Source organism: Macrobrachium rosenbergii, chromosome 4 (genome assembly GCF_040412425.1).
Source record: "Macrobrachium rosenbergii isolate ZJJX-2024 chromosome 4, ASM4041242v1, whole genome shotgun sequence".
NCBI classification, from domain to species: Eukaryota; Metazoa; Arthropoda; class Malacostraca; order Decapoda; family Palaemonidae; genus Macrobrachium; species Macrobrachium rosenbergii.
The window spans coordinates 38,079,096-38,096,598 of NC_089744.1; the positions used below are offsets into that span (position 1 = coordinate 38,079,096).

At 35.1% G+C, this 17,503-nt stretch overlaps 1 protein-coding gene across 2 annotated transcripts in view; it reads right to left on the minus strand.

The window, feature by feature from the left end:
* Positions 1 to 17,503, minus strand: part of LOC136832809 (protein slit-like) — a 920,733-nt gene that overhangs the window by 13,832 nt on the left and 889,398 nt on the right. The window contains exons 14-25 of one of the 2 annotated variants that reach the window (XM_067094397.1): positions 12,655 to 12,726; positions 11,735 to 11,892; positions 10,847 to 10,997; positions 10,230 to 10,376; positions 8,680 to 8,751; positions 7,217 to 7,288; positions 6,340 to 6,500; positions 6,018 to 6,162; positions 5,329 to 5,400; positions 3,015 to 3,086; positions 2,692 to 2,835; positions 1,191 to 1,354 (exon numbers count right to left, since the gene is read on the minus strand). In XM_067094397.1, the coding sequence (XP_066950498.1) occupies positions 1,191 to 1,354; positions 2,692 to 2,835; positions 3,015 to 3,086; positions 5,329 to 5,400; positions 6,018 to 6,162; positions 6,340 to 6,500; positions 7,217 to 7,288; positions 8,680 to 8,751; positions 10,230 to 10,376; positions 10,847 to 10,997; positions 11,735 to 11,892; positions 12,655 to 12,726 (1,430 nt within the window). The remainder of the gene's footprint in view (positions 1 to 1,190; positions 1,355 to 2,691; positions 2,836 to 3,014; positions 3,087 to 5,328; positions 5,401 to 6,017; positions 6,163 to 6,339; positions 6,501 to 7,216; positions 7,289 to 8,679; positions 8,752 to 10,229; positions 10,377 to 10,846; positions 10,998 to 11,734; positions 11,893 to 12,654; positions 12,727 to 17,503) is intronic. The other variant, XM_067094407.1, reaches the window with a different exon arrangement.

A 17,503-nucleotide genomic window follows, 5' to 3' on the forward strand; every position in this document is an offset into this window, starting at 1 on the left:
ACTTTGAATGTAATGCACACAGGTAATAAAATAGATGCAGTATTTCTTTCCAACGTGGCACTATTGCACAAAGGTTTACAAGGAGGGTATGAATAGACTAAAGGAGTTTAAACAAATTTGAACATCGCTGCAGGAAATTATAAATATTATCTCAATTTTTGATCATTTGTAAAACTACAATAGCATCTGAAGAATAAGTATAGCAAAAAGCTTAGTTACTGCACACTGATGATAACAATGAATTACAGTATAAGAGACCTATTTAATTGCCCAGTGGCCAACTATAGACTTTATCACATTACTTATTCATAGTTGTACACCCCATTCTCTGATCAATTCCTTTGTTTACGATATATATAATTAAAATTGGCGGACAAGTTATGTAAAAAATTAATAACAGATCCAACTCATTCTAAAGTTAGATGTAACCTGACTTCTTCAGTTATCCCACATAAAAGGGTTAAACTTTACATAACCAAATTATGAAAAAGTAGAAGTAACAGAGGGAAATAAATAAAAAATAAACTCTTGTTCACAAAAGGGAGAGAGCTCCACTGAGAAAAATATTTACTTACGAAGATACGCAAATTCAGGCTACACCTTAATACATAATCAAGTTACAAATACGCTTGTACAGTACTACAGCGTGCATTTCTATACTATGAATGAGGTCTAAATGATATGTATACAGCACATTACACGCAACATTGCTGTCAGGGAGTCACTGCCTGATTTAAAGATTTATGGAAACTTAAACAGTTGCTGTTAGATTTTATTTACTTGTATTATTTTTAACATGTCAAAATAGTGGGCTTCCTAGGCAAGAATAAACAGAAATGAAATATGCAAAATTTAACTGCATTTGTGTCCTATTCTTTGCTTGTAAATGCTCTCAACTTTGTGAAATCTTTAATCGAATCTTTATCTGCTTATCTCAGATTCGTCATTCTTAAACAAGCACTGTAACATCTAAGGCCAACTCTATGTATCTGAATTTATTACCATATCAAAGTATTTGAAATGCTGACTTAAAACTCAACCGTGAATTATTTTTGAAAATTTCTTCGTACAAAATTATTGTACTGTAAATGAAAAAATGTCCTTGTGCCCAGATTTCATTTTCATATACCTCAACATTTTATGAAATTAAAATTTTGTACCAGCTCACAGAAGCGGGTATCTCTACTCACCTGTACACTGAAACATCTCTGGGGGCGTCGTAAGGATGAGCTTATCACGCATGGGCCTGGGCTCAGCGCAACGAGCAATCCCAGGTTCAACGAAGTCTCCTTTCACCCACTTGGAAAGCCATCCTAATGAGCAGTCACAATACAGGGGATTTGCACCTAAAGCACTGTACAGGAATAAAAAACAGAACTGTAATTCTCAATTGCTCCGGAAATTACATCATAAACTTCAGCTGTACAGTTAGAGCACTGCCATTTGCTTTGTACATTGTCTGTTCATCAGAAAGCTTTTATAGCTACTCTTTAAATATTCAAGAAAGACGCTCTCTCTCTCTCTCTCTCTCTCTCTCTCTCTCTCTCTCTCTCTCTCTCTCTCTCTCTCTCTCTCTCTCCTATGTAAATGACATGTTTTGTACAATACTTCACTTTCTTCCCAATCCCAACTTTCACTGCAGATCAGTAGTTACACTCTTTCTGCTCGTCTGTTGGGAATCAACTAAACACAAGATATGGTACTCTGGAGTAATAAGATATACCAAATCCCGGAGTAATGGGCTTGGCAAACTCTGGAGTAATACGATGTGGTAAACTCTGGAATGATATGGTTAATTCAGAGTGCCTTATATGCTTTCTACTTCAGTATCAGGGACCATAGTCATTGCAACACAATGTTACACAAATCAATAGATCAGTCATTGTATTTATAATCTGTAGGATCGTATTGTGTGAATAACTGAGATGAGTGTACAGTACAATCACATTTCACACCTTAAAAAAATAAACGGTGTACCTTTATAATCGGTTACGCAAGACCATTTTTTACAGACACATCACAGTCTGCATTAACTTGAAAATATAAAACATCAGTGAACTTTTAATGAAGATCAAAATACAGCCCGGAAGATAAAAACAACACATGATTGCGCGATTAAATTACAATCTTCAGTTACTAATTGTAATACTTCTCTCTCGGAAACATCTTTCTTTTCATTATTATTCCTGTTGACCTCTTGTCTTTTTATGCGATATTTTACTAGTACAGTTCAGCGTAATAAATCCCTAAATAATTTTATGAAACTGATAGGCAAACGTAAATACAGTTATTTCCATCTGTGGGTAAAATGTTACAGTCCTTCATGTAAAAGTTGGTTATTGGAAGTAAGTGTCATCCCATAAGCTATCTCCATCGTTGGTTTGTTCAAACTGTAATAAAAAGATATAAAAATTTCATTATACAGTATTTGACATCACTGGTCTTCTAAAAATGTTTGTCTGAATACCTCGAGACGAATTTTGTCTTAAAACCGTTTTCTTTTCTACCATATAGCCGCCACTGAAAAAAATACTGTTCCGTTAATCGTAAGGAACAGAAAATACAATGAATTCTAACGGTCCTAATGCCGTTCATTACAAGAATTGCACAACAGCTTCTATTATTACCCCTAATCATTATTTAATATATAACTACCTTAAAACAATCATGCAATAGGCATCATTTACTTACATATGAGTGATTGCCTCAAGGTCTCTGAATGTGCCCTCAGGGATGAATGAAACGTCATTCCCGTGTAGTGAAAGTATTCGAAGTGATTTGAGACCAATCAACGAATCCCTCTCCATGCAACCGAGCTTGTTGTATGATACAATGCTTTGGGAAGAAGTCATATTCATTAAATTCTGTTACAAAAAGAATATATGCCTCACTTATTCCTTAAAATTCATTGACAACTTAACGTTGGTTAACATAAAATTCACTATGCATAGCTGTTGTTATATATACCGCAATGCTGGGACTCATTAAAAAGAGGTATCTTAACAGACACTTACAGAGTTGAAAGCTGAGTTAATTCAGAAAACGTTTTGTTGGACAGGATAGTAATCTGATTGTTGCTGAGATCCCTGTAAAGAGAAAAATTGCAAGTACAGATTTCACAATTGCTGAATAAAAGAAATAAATAATAAAAATTAAATAAACAATGAATACCCAGCTTATTTTATAAATTCTAGCTTAACCCTGGAAAGCATAAAAATCTAATTTTTCCTATTAAAATTGCTGTACATGGCTTACGCTATATCACTAAAGATGTCATAATTATCAATTAACATGCAAGATGAAATGACCCAAGACATGCACTTTACTGTATACGCCAATATTTATGTTGATGAAAATAAAAAAATTCTTTAGAACGGAATGAGGTGATGGCCATGCAGTGACAACGAATGTTCCATTAAGCAGCTGGCAAATTAGACGGAAAATAGATAAAAAGAAGACGTAAAACAAAAGTTTTGTTAAATTAAAATTGAAATGATCAACTTACAGGTTATACACAGCATGGCTGTGTAAGTGACCGAAAAAAATGCAGGGCATACAGAGGGAATTAAAGGATTAAAATAACCGAGAGAAGATCCAGTAGAAGTACATTTTTTCCATAAATCAACTTATATTCTTCATCTATTTCCAATAAAGTTGGTGCTATTTCCAGCAAACTCTTCAGAGACGCCCGTATGAATAACACCTTGATATTATTTACAAAAATAACGAAAGTAGTGGTTACAAATCTAACGAACCATTATAACAAAACTAAACAAAACAACGAAATTGGCACACTACTAGAGATCATTAAAGAAACTGCTGCCTGCATCGCTCTCACACTTTCCATTCAAATAATCAATTTGACAGCCAATGGTCTCTGATACTTTAGTTAAAGACTTTACATAACTGTCGACCGATAAAAAAATATGTCTGATATCAGTTTAATAAAATACTTTTCCGGACTTAATTTTATCTAATGTGACATTCCAGAAATAGACAAAATTGGAAGTTTCAGAGGATTAGCGTCAAGATGATTCATTTCGTAAAGAAGACTAATTCTTAACTTGAGGTAAATGTGATTTAATATCAAATCACCAAAAAAGGCAGTCAATCACTGTCATATGCAAAACTTGGATGGCGCCTACACCTTTCTTCAGTTTATTTGAAATTTCTGATCAACCTAAAATAAAAAAAAAAAAAAAACTTGACATACCTGGTAACTCTTCCTTGCCCTGACTATCACAGCTAACTGTCTGGTAGTTATGAACAAAGAGATTTGTTTCGGTAATCAATGCCTAGTGAACGTTCTTGACAGCAAGCAAAATGGGACTGAAAAATGTGGGCATGTTCCAAAATCGCAATTGGTCTACTTTATGTAAAACGTTGGTCACATGGGATCGAACAATGGGATTTGTATTGTTTCCTGGTGTTGATTCCATTTACTTGAAAGCAGATGGCAAGAGAAACAAGTTTTCTAACAAGAGCATTTGGAGATCACTGACCTCCGATATAACTACCAGGGATTTGTAAGAGCCTATAAGGTCCCTTCTTTCCGAAATTTGGTCTTGTCTTTCCCAAAATTTAATCACCTATTGTCAGTAGCGAGCCCCACCTTTCGGTAGAATTTTCATGAAAGTCCTCTGAGAATATTTTTTCATATTCCTGCTAATCACAGGCAAAAAAAAAAAAAAAACACACACACATGCACACACAAGGGACGTTCCTTTATAATCAACGATAAATCCATCAAAAAATTTCATCCACATCCGGAGAGTTGAACAGGTAAAGCTTTTAGGGAGCTGTGAAAATTACAACCCGTCTATCACACAGGAAAAGCGAGTAAAAATCGTGGTATGTAAACTATTTTTAGCCCACTATTTTGACACCACTGAAATATTGAGAGCAAAACCTCAAATGATCACCTTTGACAGAGCTTCTATGGACAGCAAAAATATTGCTCCCACAAATTTTTTTAATAATAGACAAAGATACTGGAAGAAGATCTAATGTAAGAGTACAATGTGCTTAATAAAAAAAAATTGAATGCGATGTCAATAAGGAATGGAAAGAAATTTGGCAAGGAGGTGCAATATCTGACAAGTGAATATGTGGATATTACCAAGAAAGACAAAATCTTAAGGCCTTAGAGAGGACAGCCAAAGCAGATAATAGATGAACAAATCACTACTAATTATAACTTATGGAATCGGCAGTTTGGATGAGATGTATTACGTGATTTCAAAAGACCTATGCTGAAAACTTTGAATCTGATGTGACAATGGTGAAATGTTACTGCATTAACTAACGAGTCAAAATATTTTTACTCACAGTCGTTTTAGAACTTTCAGATGTTTCAGCCTTTCTGGATCGATGGACTTAATTTCATTCACATCAAGGTATCTAAAAGAAAATAGCATTATTACTATTCTTATAAACTACAAAGTATGTGGAAAAATTATAAAAAGGAATTGTATTGTGTTGCTTGAGAGGATGGCATTGCAACAAACTGACCATAAAATCTTTAATCAGCTTTTATAACAAATAAGTCAGTAGGTCTATATAACGTATGTGTGTTTTGAGTACAAAAACTAAAATTAATTAACAAACACTATTTTAAAATACGTGTACACTTTTAGCTGTTTGATCCAAAGAATATTTCTTCATAAAAAGTCGGAAACATGGAAGCAATAAATCATATAACAAAAGAAAAGAAAATATCCATAATCAAGCCGCACTGACATTATATCCAAGCACTTTAGCTTTCAAGTAAAATATCTGCAAAATATTTTACTCATTTAATTAATCATTGTTTTTCCAACTTATACAAGAAAATGACAATGAAATTACTTTTGGCATTTCAATTATAACACCGCTATTTTACTTATAAAAACTTTTCCACCTCATCAAAATTATTTTACATGAATCATTTAAAAAAACGACAAATTACTTAAAACTGTATAGTATCAGCAATTTCTACATTATAATAAAAAAAAATTTGATACACGAAGGTTACTTACAATTCTGAGGTGTCTGGTGGAATCCCTCGAGGAATCTGAGTGAGATGTGCCCTAGAACACCGAACCACAGTGTTTCGACAGTCACACTCAGGGGGGCAGTATACAGAACCAGCACATTCCTCTTCATCGTCCTCTCGTCCCGAATCTTTGTCGTATATAAAAGAATACACCCTCAATTCCCCAGCTCGATGACTAAGCATAGACCACCAAAACCGCAAATATGACCAAACTATCACTACCGTCCCTATTTCAAAATTAATCAATTCAAAGTGCAAAAAGAAAATTCAAAGGATGAGCCCCAGTAGGGGACAACTGAGCTCACCTTGGCAAGTCAGCAGATGTGGCTGTACTTTAGTAATAGGAACATCTCTGAGAACCTCTGGGAGATGGCAAGTAGGAACTGCAGCGGCATCTTTCTCTGCTACCCACCTCGATAACCAGGATGATCGACAATCGCAGTTCAAAGGGTTCGAGGAAATATCACTGGAAGAATTGACGAGGTTATTAATATCACATCTTCCACGGAGCTACAGACGCTAGCATTAACCCACTTGAGGGAACCCAGAAGGAGGAACATTTGCAGAGTTATCAATAGTTTTCATTCAAAAGTTTATAAGTCCATCTTGAGAAAATACACTTCTCAGGTTCAAAAAGTACCTCATGAATTTTATGCTTAAAGTTTCAAGTCTTGAGGAATTCAGTCAAAATTAGGACTGAGAGAAAATCGGCGACCACAAGAACACGTGTAAATGATCAAGGAGAAGCAACTATAAAATCAAAATATTCAAATTAAATGATAACACAATTAAAAGACAGGTAATGCTGAAGGAGCAGATCATCATAGTGATTTCCTAGGCCTCTTCTTAGATATGGGCTTTCTAGGTCAATTTGAATACCTGAGAATTATTTTGAAGCAAAAAATTAATAAATAAATTTTAAAAAGTGAAATTGTACAATGCTGTTTTCTACACGCTAAAACAGTTTAATAACAAATACCGGACACTGACTCTCGTCAGCGTAAGAATGACATGGTACAATGTAACAAGTTGGGAGATAAAAAATTAACTGAAATTTGAGACCATTCTAAACTCAAACAGGTGAAGATATATAATTTTACGGAGCAACTTTACTAATACTGCAAACTATTCCAAGATTTCTGTTTCTAAATTCAATGGAAAGGTCATTTTCAAAATACTTACAGATCTGTGAGCCTTGGAAGATGCTCAATAATTTTGCTGGAGAGGCAGGAGATGTGATTCCCTGAGAGATCTCTGCAAGAACAGCATTGAAATTGTATAATTTCTATTAGAGCAAGCATCCTGTAGTACACTTCTATTTTCTGGCATTCATGTCAACAAATCTATTTCAGCAGTTACACATTATCAATTCATATATATTAAAAGAAAAACAATAAACTGAAAAAAATCAATATAAGTTTCCGAATTCCCTGTTAAAAGATCAAGAAACTGTGGGTTGCATATACTACCAGATTTTATTAAATATTTTTCGTGAGGGCAAAGTATATGTTGTGTCATACTTCGGCCTTTCACGAAAATAAAAACAAGTCAGGGTTAATCACATAACACACAACAGAGCATTCATTAGCGGTAAGCAGCAAATACCTAATGGCCAGTCCCTGTAAACTTATCCTATTCTATGATACTGAGCAGAACTACGTTTAGTACATCTGTATGATCTAGTATCTCAGCCAAGCTTTTGAAAATTTCACCATCACCTTCCCTAAAGAATTACTTTGACATATGTCTCCAGATCAGATAGCGTCCTAGATGTCAAGTTATGACTTGTTCTTTTATTCAGCTATTACAATATCCTGTTAATCATATCTTTGTCCAGCTAGAAATTTCGCCATGAGAATCATAAAAGACAAGCACAGTTACTAGACACTAGCTGATCTGTAAATTTGGTTAAAGCCTGTTAGATAAAGGATTTAAAAATAACATCTTAACCAATGGCACAGATTCACAGGCACTAACATAAAGCTGCGCTTTTCTGGATAACAGTCTATCTCTTTACACTCACATGCCTGAATGCTAATAAGTAGTGCAATAAACAACACACGGAAACACTGCACTGCATCCATTTCAAAATACATTGTGTTTGAGTTTTCTTGAAATTGGTTAGTGGCCTGCTAAGTCTTTGAGCCATCAACCCAAACAGAAGTAACGCAAAAGTTCTGTACAATGGCTGTTCTCATATGTACACTAAGTATGAGAAAGCTACACGTTTTTTAACAGAATATAAAGCACTGCTCTTTAGGAGTAAATGAAGGAATGTAGCTTATGCTTAAAGAGCACCAGTAATATAACTCTCAGAGCATGTGGCCTGCAAGTTTCTAGAACTGTGAGAAAAAGCTAACCCATAACTCCAAAAGACGTGAAATTCTTCATATCTTTCCCTTCATATGGCTTCCACATTTGCACTGCGGCAACAGAAAGCATAACAACTGAGAGGTGAGAGGTCCATCAACTCGAGCATTTTTAAACTTGCGCAGGCAAGTGATCTCCCTTGATACTGAAAAACCTCTCAGCCATCATAGGCAAAAGATATGATGAATTTGAGCACGTTTATATTATATAACAGAGACAAGCACTACACGAGGAAACCACTAAAGAGCCAACTAGCGACGAGCCTGGCGACTTACAGCTGGGTCAGGGCCCTCAACCTTCTTGTTACACTCTCAGGCATCTGTGTCAGTTTGTTGTGGGACACATTGCTGCAATGAGAGACTCCAAGATTTACCGTTAAACATCACTAACTAACCTCGCTAGTATCTGCCAAAATAATATTTTCTGATCACGGGCAGACTCTCCTGTGCAATACCAACCATCATGCAGAGTCACTTTGACGTTACAGTGCACCCTTTGGAAATATCTAAATAGAATATACTGTATATACCATGATGCTTGAAATCTACGTATACTCATGAAAGACTGAAATGACTGCAAGTATTTCTAACTACAGTAAAAACAGGATCACTTTGGGAAGCAATAAGGTCGTAGTCTTGCTCAACCCCTTTGGCCACTTTCAAAATACCGTACTTATACCGATTCTTCGATGACTTGTCTATTGCCTTGAAGTTTGAAGTCAGCATACATGGGGAGGTCAAATGGACAGGGTACATACCATAGTCACAGTCAGCGAGTCTGAAGGTTTCATTATCGTGTCCTGACAACCTACTGATAAGGAAACAAATGCTCTCCTGACTGTTAGGTTACTGAACATGATAATGCAACCTTCATATTTGCTGGCCGCGTCTACAGTAACGGAGATATCTACTTGAAGAATCCTTAGTCTCAACCAATCTACTTCAAAAAATGATTTTGCTATTTCAAAAATCGGATAATACATGAACAAACATTCTTGACATGCGTTAGTTTCACTCATATCAGAAAGCTTCAGGGTTCTGCAAGACCATTTTATCAAATGCAAGACTGCTGCTCTATTCATTATGAAAAAAGGTAATACAGAAAAATAATACTACATGATTGCTGGTATACAAAAAAAATTCTGATCGCTAATCTAAATCATGAAAAGTGGTTATGATAATATGCCTCATAAAATCTCTCGCTGGAATATAATTATATGGGACACATGAATAAATTAATTTTCTCAATAGAAATATATTTCATGCAGTTACATTTCTACCACTGGAATGAGCTGGGTTCAGAGAAATAACTGAAGGCAACAGATTTTATTGGCACATCAGATACTGCAAAAATCCTGAAATAGCCTTGGTGAACCTTCATATCTTAAAATGCATGGTGAACCTTTTACTTTAAATGCATGTAAACCCAGCCATACAAATGGCATCTACAACAAAGAGGTTCGTTGCTCGAACCTTTCTACTACTCCGCTAAAGCACCAACCAAAAGCATCCACTTCTCCGAATTAGATATTGTTGAAGCTGTCATGGTGTTACCCAATCCAATAGAAGCAAGCTTAAAATGTTTGTTGTTGATGGTGGCCCCCAACATCAGCGGAGACGTAATGACAATGGCGAAAGATTGAAGACAACGTTGGAAACATGATTGATGTCCTTGTTTCAACTCAACAAACAACAGTAAACTGTCGCCATATCCTCATAAAACATTCCCCATGAATAATGATTAAATTACATCTATACAACAGTGTATCTACAAGCTTGCTATGGAATGGGCATGATGGGATCTTTCGGAACTTGGAAAGACTTACAGGTTGGCGAGAGATCTGGCGCCCCTGAAGAAATCTGCGGTCAGTCCCGTGAGGCGATTATGAGAAAGGTCTAAATGTGTTAGATCCTTGAGGCGCATGAAGAGCGTCGATCCCTCCAAAGAGAAGAGCTGGTTATAACTCAGGTCCCTGGAAAGGCATTAACCTTAACTGTAAATACTGTAATTACTTTTATTTGCATTCGTAAAATAAAATGTTAGGGTTAAAGATCGACATGAAGTGGAGTTATCAAACGTATATCAACAATTCATGCTGTTAATCAGAGAAACCAGGACATTGCCGAATGATATCTTATATGAAAATACTAAAACGATTAATTTTTATTTAAATTATACAATACTAACGTAAGATGGGTTTCAAACGAGAAACGAGAAACATTATGCGAAAAAGAAAAATATATTCCCATGTTTACTATGACGTTACCAAAATCAGAATAAGAAAGAAAAAAGTCCTGTACTTAACTAGAAGTTGAAAACACGAAATATTACAATTCTGACTAAGATTGGAGACAAATTTAGGTAAGTACTTGTATAATCCAAATTTAAAAAGCTAAAATGTTCTAGATTTATACGTGAAAAATGATCCTAACGTTAACTCACAGAGTGGTGGAAGCAGTTGGCAAGTTAGTAGGAATCTCAGTGAGATCTCGACCAGAGCAGTCTAGGCGAGTGCCATCACATCGGCAGCTGGCAGGGCAAAGGTCAGCCTCATCACAACGGCCATTGTATTTTGATCTTAATTCCTCAGTGCCTGTGGATTCAGAAGGTTGACCTGGTTGTAATCCAATCTCAAAAGGAAGTCCTATGTGGGACTTAATTTGTCACATTCTATGGACATTGAAAGAAAATAGTATTTACAAATATTTCCACTTACCTACAGCATTAGTATAACATTTTTGCTACTTGTATTATATCGGATTCATTTAAGGAATGTACCACCGTAATTCTGCAAATACAACTTTTACCATACATTCTGTAATCCTATATATAACTTTATGATTTAAGACAACAGACACGCATATCTGAGTTGTACTGTCTGTTATCAAAATCAATCACCACCCACAGGTAGACAATTCGATTTAGTTACCTTTCAGAAAAATGACAATCTGATTTACTTGATTTACTTATAATACTGTAAACAGGAACTCATAAAAAACTGGCCATTATTTTCGTTGAAAGTTATAATAAAATTCTGTCATTTTCTCCGCGTTGTACAACCAGTTACTTATCCATTACCTGTGCCTAATAGCTGGTCTTTAAAATATCAAATGCGTAACTGAGGACGCATGATTAAAACAGAAATATCGTAAATTCCAAATATTTATCAAGAAGTATAATCGGTACCTAACATTTTTTCTCAAATACTTAACAAAAAGCATAATATCGACAAGGTTCTTGAAGAGAAAATGTTACCTTTCAATTCAGTACAAATACGAGGGTTGTCAATATCAGCGATAGAAAAGACGACCTCTTAGACCAAATACTTACACTTGAAATTTTCAGACCTCAGTCTTCCGAAAGGTTTTCTGGAGAGTTTGGTTGGTTCCTGGCATCGCGCACCTGAGGTTTCTATAGGGTTGTCGGCCAAGTAGGCACTAAGCCAGCCCAGGTTGCAGTCACATATGAAAGGGTTGGCTCCCAGATGCCTGAAATAAAAAGTGTGATAATACATTCGATCTGATTACTTGAAACAAAGGGCTGAAAAGCTTAAGGCTGATGATGGGAATCTAATATCATCAGTCTGGATGATCATAGGGACAAGATACCGAGTGACTCATAGGATGGGATACGTCGAGCATTTAACAATTTCATTTCATTAAATTTAGACCCTGTCAATTTATTTTTGTTTAAGTAATGTTATTTACCAAAGATACCACTACGATAAATTAAAATAAAACAATACCGTATACTCTGAAAGAACGATTAACGATTGTCAAGTCATTCAGCACAGCAAGAGCTGCACAAAGCTGGAGTAAAACACTGTCACAAAATATAGGTGGAAAAATTGACACACAATAAAAACTTAGTCCCTACAATCAGTAATAAATACGCTAGCTGAATTTTTAAATAACATCATTGATGAGAATCTGCAGTACAATACTGTGAAGATTATTAGTATTTGTCTCCCCCATGTGTAACTGACAGCTTTTCTTCACAGTTCATGAAAGACAATATATAATGTAGACAATAACACATTCGAAGGGAAAACTCTCCACAAAAACGCAAAAGATTAAATTCTATTGTAAAATGGAAACAAAACCCAGATGCATTTCAATAGCTGGAAGTTTTCTAGCGATATCTGTCCCCCTCTTGCGACGCGTCAACTTTCATTCAGAAACCCCATACGTAATCCTATTTGTTACTTAAACTTAACACTTTTTATGAAGGTAAATAGAAATACCACTTACATTGTTTGAATATTGGTTAGTGGAAAGAACGTCCCGTTGCCCATCGACATAATCTGATTATCGTACAAGGACCTGGGGAAAAAAATCAAACAAGATCAAGGAAATGTATAAACGCATTCGCGGCCAAAACTGTATATATATATGTATGTATATATATATATATATATATATATATAATATATATATATATATATATATATATATATATATATGTATATGTATATATATATATATTATATATATATATATATAATATAATTACTTGATGATAAAAAATATTGCCAAGGGCAGGTTGAACATTTATTATGCAAGATTTCGAGGCATAAAAACTCATCATCAGGCTGAAATTATTGACAAAAACATAAAAATCGTTGAAAATACAATAAAATATATTGTCTACCTAAACTTAACAAAATGGAAAAAGAAATAAAAAGATACAAGAATGAAATATAGATGGAACACCTATGACTGAAAAACCTAATAAAAAATAAGAGAAGAGAAAATATTAATTAAAATAATATTTAAACAAAAAATAGCAAAAAAAAAAAAAAACGAAAATATATGTCAAAACGGCTGTTGCCCTGTTGTCAACCTACTAAGAAACAAATCACACGATTGCTAATTGTGTACCGGACAAGCTGTTATTCAGCTCCGGTCTCATCTTCTTTATGAACAAAGCCTCTAAAATTAGGAGGTCCAGTCTGTTCGAACAGGCGAGTCTATACATCATGGAAGCGACCGGGTTACTTAACGACCAACAGGCGCGCAAATTCAAAGCATTGTATCTCAAAAGACCTTGGATCATATTAGGTAGAACCCAAAGAAGCTCTAACGGATCCAGAAAAATTTCATGGTGGCACCAATTTTTATATTATACATACATACATACATATATATATATATATATATATATATATATATATATATATATATATATATATATATATATATATATATATATATATATATATATATAAATATAAAATCTACTGTGATTTTTTTTTAAGCATATATATATATATATATATATATATATATATATATATATATATATATATTATTTCTATAATAGATTTTTATTTTTTCCTATTTTTACATTTCCCACCTATGTTATTATTATCTAAGTCTTCAATATATATATTGTCATTATTTTTCATAGGGGGCCATGTGCCCAGATGCCACCCCCCTGGATCCGCTAGTGCAAAGAAGCATTGGAAACCTTCTCTGAGTTCGTTATTTTCCCGAGTCCAATAGCTCTCATTCTTCTTAAAGGCAGTTTTATCGTTGCTCTTATGGTTAAACTCCACTCTTCTTTTCTATCTATTTTTTTTTCTTTTTCTTTGGGGCTTGTATTAAATAATTATGGGTAAAAGGTCACTTGTCTCATCGTTCTTCGACAAAAAGCTGATGGTCTAAATGAGGAAGACTCCTTAGGCTATACTAATTCTTTTTATTACCTAACGCATGTTTTTCCTCTGGAGGAGTGGCCCCAGAATGGTACTCCTTCCAGTTTACCGGGAATTCTTTATGGATAAAATTACTAGACCATGCTTTTTTTCTTGACCCAAGCTGACCATAGTATCCGTATACAGCAGGGTGGACTATAGCTGGTCCACTTGAGGTAGATTCTTGGGTGAGCCCTATGCCTGCAAAATGTTTGTTTGGCGGCCTCTGATTGGCTGGTACCGGGAGGTAGGCGGCTCGCTCAGTGTCTCATATTTTCGTCTGTAGCTTACAAAACTAGCAATATGTTTATATATCTTCATTTATCTCACGTTCTGCACAAGATAGGAAAGTTTTGGTCATACCATAGGATTCGGTATTAATTGTACAACTAAATCATGATTTCCTGAAATCAATAAGATGAAACACAAGGAACTACAACGAGTAAAAGTGAAGAGAGAAGCATTTAATTCTTTATACCTGTTTTTACTTATCATTGGATTCTGCATCATTCATGCGATCACGATAAGATAAAACTTGTGTTTTCATACAGTAAATTTACCCTGAATAAGCTGCTGCTTTCAGATTTTAGATGCGTGTGATATGTGAAGAGAAAATGAAGAATATGTCTTATCATGTTGCATCCGTACTTCACTCAGTTTGACAGTAGTGCCGAGAGACGGTCAAACTGAGTCAAGTACGGATGCAATAAGACACATTCTTCATTTTCTCCTCACATATCACAAGCATCTAAAATCTGAAAGCAGCAGCTTTTTCAGGGTGAATTTATTGTATGAAAACACAAGTTTTATTTCATCTTGATCGCATGAATGATGCAAAATCCGATGATAAGTAAAAACCGGTATAAAGAATTAATGCGTCTCTCTTCACTTTTACTCATTGTAGTTCCTTTGTGTTTTATCTTATTGATTTCAAGAAATCATGATTTAGTTGTACAATTAATACCGAATCCTATGGTATGACCAAAATTTTCCTATCTTGTGCAGAAAGTGAGATAAATGAAGAAATATAAACATACTGCTAGTTTTCTAAGCTACAAACGAAAATATGATTGATTGATTAAATATCGAATTAAGGCCAAAGGCCAAGCACTGGGACCTATGAGGTCATTCAGCGCTGAAACGGAAGGTCTGAAAGGTTTAACAGGAGGAAAACCTCGAAATTGCACTATAAATCAACTTTTAGGAGAGGATGGAAAGCAAGATGGAAGAAAGGATCGAAAAGGGTTGCAGCTAGGGCCGAAGGGACGCTGCAAAGATCCTTAAGTAGTGCCTACAGTGCACCGCATGAGGTGCACTGACGGCACGAACTCCCCTGCGGGGCAAACGAAAATATGAGACACTGAGCGAGCCGCCTACCTCCCGGTACCAGCCAATCAGAGACCGCCAAACAAACGTCTCGTAGGCACAGGGCTCACCCAAGAATCTACCTTAAGTGGACCAGCTATAGTGGCCGGTAGGCCATGAGTGACCCTCATAGCTAGCAAAAATGAGCCGAGGGCTCTACCATTCAGCAATAGGATAAAGTAATACACCAAATCTTTGTATATGCATATTTATATATATATATAAATATATATATATATATATATATATATATATATAAATATATATACACAATATATATATATATATATGTATATATATATATATATATATATATATATATATATATATATATATATATATATATAGTGTATGTGTACTGTACACACAATTCATTTACACACACACACACACACACACACACACACACATATATATATATATATATATATATAATATGTGTATGTATATATATGGAATACCTACCACAGGACCATCTAATGATATGATGCAGTCAGATAAGGTATAACCAAATGTAATTTTCATACATTCTTATTGCGCAAACCAATATGTTAGTCCAATCTGGAATTTTGTACATTAAACCTTTGATACCCTTTTAGATACCAAGAGAAATTATATAGCTTGAAACGAACAAAAGACACTGATCTCATGTAGACCTCAACGAAATGAGGTACTTGCACAAAGCAAGGCAGTTTCCACGAAACCTGAGGAATCAGCTCTCCTTGAACTTAAAGGTCAGTGATTAATACATACTCGAAATTAGTCTGAATTTCACACAAGACCTAGTTCTATCCCAGAATTCATTCATATGCTAAGTTTGCTGCCTAACGGCAATGCAATAATGAACTTTTGATTATCTTCCCGCTACGAAATGCAACGTCCTCCTTCCAGACTTGAATGAATGTGCTTGATTTGATTTTCGTATGCCTTACAACGAGCAAATTTTACTAGTTTTGCTACCAAAATGTAGTCAAACAAACAGGACCTAGGCGTAATTCCAATATCCTCCAAGGAAACACATTGGAAAGGAATAAATAAAGGAATAATAAAAAAGGAAAAAAACCATTAATAATGGTAATTTCAATAACGGCATTATTTGAAATGTTAAATTGGCATATTTCCTACATAACCCAACTCCATACAGCCCATCACCGCATAAACAATGACAGATGTACGCAAAATGAAAAAAATAAGTAAATAAAAAATAGAAAAGCAATTTTCAAAGCAAAAATGCAAGAGAATCCATCGCCACTCGGGGCTATTATCGTTCGGCTACTGAATACCCGGTCCTTCATTAAACAAATAATATACATTCGAATGGAACCGTAAAATTAAGGCAGGGTGTTCGCCCCCTGGAGGATGAAGGGGGGAAGAGGTTGCCACCCCCATACCACAGGATCAGGAAGTACAGAGGTTGGTAGTGGGGGAGAACTCGTTCACAATATAATAAAGGGTACACAGGCAACTGTGTAGAGGTCATTATCGCCCGGCAGGTAATTATGTAGAACTTGAGTGATTATCATTAGCCATTTGTTTAATGAAGCGTCGTTCGTGCAAGTCGGGAAAAGGGGGAGAGGTTTGGAGCCTAAAATTGAAATAATGCGTTCTCGCAAAAGGTTTCATTTCATTGAGTTGCGATCAAATTGAATTTTTTCGGCGTCGTTCATTTCGGTGTTGGCTTTAGATGATTTATGCTGAACACGAGTGCTTACATACACGGTATATGCAGCGCATAAACAATCATATATTTTGTAAGAAAACATACTAACATGCAAGTATAAATATATAATTAAATCCAGTAAGCTTTCATGGAAAGAGTATACGCAATAACAACCGTGTACTATTTCTGTGTTAAATATTTGCTGTTTCGTACGTCCTAATGATATCAATAATAATGATGCAAACAACTGTGAACACCATAAGCATCTTACCAATAAGCTTATTTTCCGGAGCCGATTTCCCTGTGCAAAGTAAGAGGCAGCTATTAAATGTTCTCCCAAAAGCAAATTTTCAGCCTGTTACTGAACACATCTTTCTGC